The 5,627-nt window shown below is 37.3% G+C and overlaps 1 protein-coding gene across 3 annotated transcripts; it reads left to right on the plus strand.

The window, feature by feature from the left end:
* Positions 1 to 344: 344 nt before the first annotated feature.
* Positions 345 to 5,288, plus strand: LOC146579058 (butyrophilin subfamily 3 member A2-like). Of its 3 annotated transcripts, none has more exons than XM_085269478.1 (6): positions 345 to 384; positions 1,633 to 1,720; positions 1,935 to 2,276; positions 3,041 to 3,319; positions 3,408 to 3,527; positions 4,559 to 5,288. In XM_085269478.1, exons 2-6 carry the CDS (start codon positions 1,642 to 1,644, stop codon positions 4,999 to 5,001), a joined length of 1,263 nt encoding a protein of 420 aa, XP_085125604.1. In that variant the 5' UTR covers positions 345 to 384; positions 1,633 to 1,641; the 3' UTR covers positions 5,002 to 5,288. The 3 variants fall into 3 exon arrangements, with proteins under 3 accessions (XP_085125604.1, XP_085125603.1, XP_085125602.1); XM_085269477.1 differs by lacking the exon at positions 345 to 384 and adding an exon at positions 1,137 to 1,172; XM_085269476.1 differs by lacking the exon at positions 345 to 384 and having other exon boundaries at positions 1,597 to 1,720.
* The last annotated feature ends 339 nt before the right edge of the window (positions 5,289 to 5,627 follow it).

Genomic DNA, 5,627 nt, shown 5'->3' on the forward strand with positions numbered 1-5,627 from the left:
AGCCTACAGAGTTTTATCAGAATACGTTCAAAACTTTTAGAGCTGTTGTGTTTACAGAGAGAATGAAGTGCAAATGCTACCAACAACATGAGCTCCTTATTGAAGGTGATAAGAAACTGCTGAAACTATTTTGAGCTCATCTTTGTTTTACACATGATCTGTACTGATCTGATTGATGAAATATATGCAATTAAAGGTAACTGTCCCTGTGTTCATAGTGCTCAGTGTTTATCTAATAGATGGAACACTAGAAACTGATCAGACAGGAATGTCAGGTTTGCAGTGACTCATTAGTTCCTGCTTCCTGCTCAGCTTCAGTGACTCATTTCACTTCGACAGTGAAAGTTTGGATCACTGTGTCATAGTCTGGAGTCTTCATCTGTGGTAAGTCGTTATCTTTTTTTTGTTTCTTTGGTTTGTGCGGTTTGTGTGTGTGTGTTTGTTTTTGAGACAGGGAACAAACAAACAAGAACTTCATAACAAAACACTAAAATTTGTTGTCAAAAACTATGGCATTATTTTTTTGCCACTATTCTGAGCACATGTAAAAAAAAGAATGAGACCACGTAAAAAGAATTTGCAAGTACACGTGTTGCATTTTGAGGAGAAATTTATTTTGAAAGAAGAAAAGCTAAACTTGAGTGAACAAAATTCATTGCTGCATGCAAAAAAATTAATTTCAGTGTTTGCTATGTCCCTGGTAGTAACCAGACTGAAAAGCAGCACACATTTCGGTGCTTTATTTCGGTGCTTTATTTCGGTGCTTTTTTTTCCTGAGCTGTGATACACTTTAGATTCTAGCCAATCATTTTACGTTTCCGAGGATAGTAGGCGGGGCCAGGTACGTACGTTCTTTTAGAGCAGAGCTACAGATTAAAAATGCCCAAGGCGAAGCGGTCAAAGTCTGGCTGTACTTCACAGCAAAATATGCAAACTCAGCAGCCTGCAACAAGTGCTCGGGTCCAGGGCAGATGCTGATGGCTCAACAATCCAGTGAAGGATGACACAGGTCCGCCATCATAAATAGTGCTCCAAATCAGCTGGGATTGGCTGCAGGTGTGACGGTGAGCACAGGTGCGTGGGCCAGGGACAGGAGCCCATAATGAGCACCGCCCTGGCAGAGGAGAGAGAGAGCACAAAGGAAAAAAACAAACAAAACACAGAGTCAGCCGGTGAGGAACGGGGACCATCACAAAGAAAAAGTCATAATTTTCCAGTTTGTCTTTTAACTGAATATCCATATTTCCTGCAATGCAATTGATCTGTCTTGTAACTGTTTGTCTGGAGAGGAGTACATTTTAAATGATTACCTTTTAAGAATTTTATTTTAAAATAATGGCATTTTTTAAGGGCATTTTAGCATGAGAACGGCTTAGTGCAGGGGTGTCGAACTCCAGGCCTTGAGAGCTGGTCTCCTGCAGGTTTTAGATATCACCCTGGGTCAACACACTCGACTCAAATGATTAGTTCATTACCCTGGAGAGGTTCAAGACATGTTGAGGAGGTAATTTAGCCATTTAAATAAGCTGTGTTGGATCAAGGACACATATAAAACCTGCATGACACCAGCTCTCCAGGGCTGGAGTGTGTGTGTTGTTTTTGCAGATTTGATATATGCCCTTTTTTTTGCAGACATCTAGAATGAGTGGTATAAAGGATAGACATCGCTTGGTTTTGCAACATGTTGTGATCCTCATTTTTTTAACACAATCTTGTGGTGGTAAGTTGCACACCAACATTTAGAAAATCCACAGTTTAAAGTACTTACCTTTAGTTTTTAACAGAACATGAAAACAAACACTGTAACAACAACAGTTTATGTTGATTTAGTTAAATAAATCAGTTACATATCTTACTCAGCCTGATCTTGGAAACTCATGAAGTCTCCAGAATTACAAAACTGCAGAATTTGTTTGTGTGCCTAAATTTATTAGGTCAACATCAGATGATTGGTCCAACTCAGCCAGTAGTGGCCATGATTGGTGATGACATCATTTTGCCGTGCCACCTGGAACCTGCTGTGGATGCTGTTGACCTGACTGTGGATTGGTCCAGAAAGGACCTCAAACCTAGATCTGTCTATGTGAGGCGAGAGGGTGTGGAGCTTCTGACTGAGCAGAATCCTTTGTACACAGGAAGAACATCACTCTCTGTCAACAAACTGCAGTGTGGAGACGTTTCATTGAAACTCTCCACAGTGCAACTCTCTGATGCAGGAACATACAAATGCCTTGTACCTAAATTTAATGCAGAAACTGTGGTGACGCTTGCTGTAGGTAAGTTTCATTTAATTTAGATAAATTTCTTCACTTTGCAATTTAGATGTGAAGAGAGACTTTAAGCAACATAGATATTGAAGGTCAAAGGGCACTCAGAATGACAAGTAGGATAAAGGAACACTTGTGTCAGCTCCAGTAGAAAGTGGATCACAGACATGTGAGTTGAGAATAGAAGTGCATTTATTTTGGGTAACCAAACCAGCTCTGATTTGGGCTAAAAAATGCTTCTTGAACATATATTTGGACTGAGCATACCGACACAAACTGACAAGAGGGAATCCCTACTGAATCATTGGCAATCTAGTATTCTGGCCATAGGGGTACACAACCTGACCAGTGCAGCACATGGAACAGCTGGACAAATAAGAGAGGTGCATAACAAAAACCAACAGTATTTATAATTGGAGGGGATTTGTGCACACTAAATGGGCGTTTAGCCAACCGAGGGGAAGTTGGCCCCATGATAAAAACACTACAGCCAAGGAGGCCCTTTTAACGACCAAGAGGGACCAGAGGAACGTTGATTTGACAAAGGAAATACTTGGATAGGTACAGGGTAATTTCAGCCTATATACAGGAATTTTGACAAGAGCAAATGGAATAAATAAGAATATTCGAATTTTGTCCTGCCAGATTGGCAATGTTGATTTCACATATCATTGGGCCAATCTATAAGTCTCTTAGGACAAGAACAATGTGAGTTAAGATTGATCAGAGATAAATTTGGGTGAACTGTAACTATTTAATTCTTTTCTTTGCAGGTTCAGTTTCCTCACCAATCATAGAACTCACTAATGTCAAAAATAAAATGGTGTTAGAGTGTAAATCTAATGGCTGGTATCCAGAGCCTCAGATGTTGTGGGTGTACAGTGAGGGAAAACCCATTTCTGTTGAACCTACAAAGAATGTCAGAGGTTCTGATGGCCTCTATGCTGTCAGCAGTAAAGTGACTGTGGAGAAAGGACAGAGCTACAGCTTCACCTGCAAAGTTCAACAGAAGAATATCAGTCAAATCAAAGAGACACACATCCATGTTTCAGGTAGAAATGCCTTTTTTTTATATCACTCACATTAATTTTCAGTTACAGAAAGTAGAATCTAGAACATTTTGTCTCCTTATATTTACAGGTGATCTCTTCATGGTCCAGTCTAATACTGCTGTTCACATTACCATCAACTTGACTGTCTGTTTAATAAGCATCGGCACAGTAATATTCCTAATATGGAAATGTGGACAAAATAAAACCAGTAAGTTCAAACTTTTTACCCCAACCTTAAATTATCATCAGACCTTTTTAATGTCTTGTTTTAGTGTAACTGCCTTTAAAATAAAGGGCTAAGAAGTACAAACATGATTCAAATAAAAATGACACAAACACATAAACAGTAATGTTAAAGGCACCCTAGGGAAAACAGTGGATGGAGATTGCAGCATGACCAAAATTATTACAGCAATGATCTTGTAATCTCATTGCCTTTGTAATTGTTGCTTTGAAGATGCAGTTCATGTAATTGCTGCAGGGCAGCGGTTTACCAGCAAAATTGAAGGCTCTCAACAACTTTACTTTTATAAAAGAATATAACCAGCGACCTGCTGAATGTGTAAAAATTTTCCTCTATTGTGACTGAGACATTTGGGGGGGATAGGTAAAGATATTTGAGGAAATCACCCACTGTAAAATTATTGTTATAGCAACAATAATAATAAAAAAAAAACTTTTTGTGCTTCATCCTGATTGTAAGTATTGCCATCAAAATATCATGTTCGCACTCATTTACTTCTATAAACAACAAAGTGAAAGGAAATTAAAATGTGAAAAATATGTATAAATATGTATGAATAGATATGTGATTTTGAATAAAATTGGCAGCAGTTCTCTAATGTAATAGTAATGCTTCAAACTATCTATTTTTATTTACATTTTAATACTGGTATAGTAATTTAGAACTGCCAGCACATGTGTAATACATAGAAATTACCAAAATTTTATCCCTATGATCTACATACTTGTAGATAAATACAGTTAAATACAGGGTATTTATGTTAACCCTTATATTGATATGTATGTGGATATACATTCTAATCAAGATTGTTTCATGTTTTTATTCATTTTTTAATTTAAATTAGTATTATATTATACAGTAATTAATAGTCTTGAAGAGTCTAAATATTTTGGTTTGTTTGTTTTGTTTTGTTTTAAGAAGCATCCAAGTATGTGTTTTAGCTCTCAGCGATATTAGGTTTAAACATTTTTTTTCCTGCAATTTTATTCTAACAGAAAACAAAAGACTTGAAGATGAGTTTCAGAACAATGAGGAAGACTTAGAACATGTCCAACAAACCATTAAAAAACTCAAGGAGCAGAAGACATCTCTGAAGAACCAGAGAGAAAAACTCATCACACTGATTCAGGAGGACAAGACAGAGAAGAAAGAAATCATGTTGGAAACTATCCCAGCTTTGGCTTTGGATAAATGCAAACAAAGGCAAAAGCTTACAAATAAAGAAAAGGACCTGGAAAAGAGAATAGAAGTTCATGATGAACTGTTAAAGATGACAGAAAAGCTAATGGAGGAAACAGAGAACATTATAATCCAGATGACAGAAAGAAAGGGAAAGTTAGAAAAAGACAAGGAACAAATTATTAAACACTTGAGAGAGAAACAAAGAAATGAAAAAGATTTTGAAGAAACTGTCAGAGAAACCAGCAAGAAACAATGAACCGGTGTGTAAGAACCCAGGATGAGTTTTTCTTTAATATGTCTCATGCTAAAATCACACATACAAACTGTCATGTTGTGTTCAGTTTATGTTCCCAGTGTCTTCAGTAGTGAACCTAACCCTATTTTTTTCTTTTTTCCTCAGCAAGCAACAGAGTAACACGATAAATAAAACGTGGATTTTGCATTGCTGTCATTTTGCGATGCGATACCTGATATGTCTTTATTTATTTGCTTTAAATTTATATTATATACACTTAATTAAACAAGACATTTTGACTGTATTTTATCATAGGAGATTTTGTTATGATAAAATGTATCAATATTTTTTAATCTTTTTAATCTTCTGTCTGTGTGAAAGTAAGAATTACACTGTGAGAGAAAGAAGAAAATATGCTGTATGTATTGTATTGTTGTGAGATCTGGGGTAGAATGGTAAATGGTAAATGGCCTGCATTTGTATAGCGCTTTTCTAGTGCCTAAGGAGCCCAAAGCGCTTCACACTACATTCAGTCATTCACCCATTCACACACACATTCACACACTGGTGATGGCAAGCTACATTGTAGCCACAGCTGCCCTGGGGCGCACTGACAGAGGCGAGGCTGCCGGACACTGGCGCCACCG

This window comes from Mchenga conophoros, linkage group LG3 (assembly GCF_057382185.1).
Source record: "Mchenga conophoros isolate Kocher_MC1m ecotype Shallow Benthic linkage group LG3, M_conophoros_male_GT1.1, whole genome shotgun sequence".
Classification (NCBI taxonomy): domain Eukaryota; kingdom Metazoa; phylum Chordata; class Actinopteri; order Cichliformes; family Cichlidae; genus Mchenga; species Mchenga conophoros.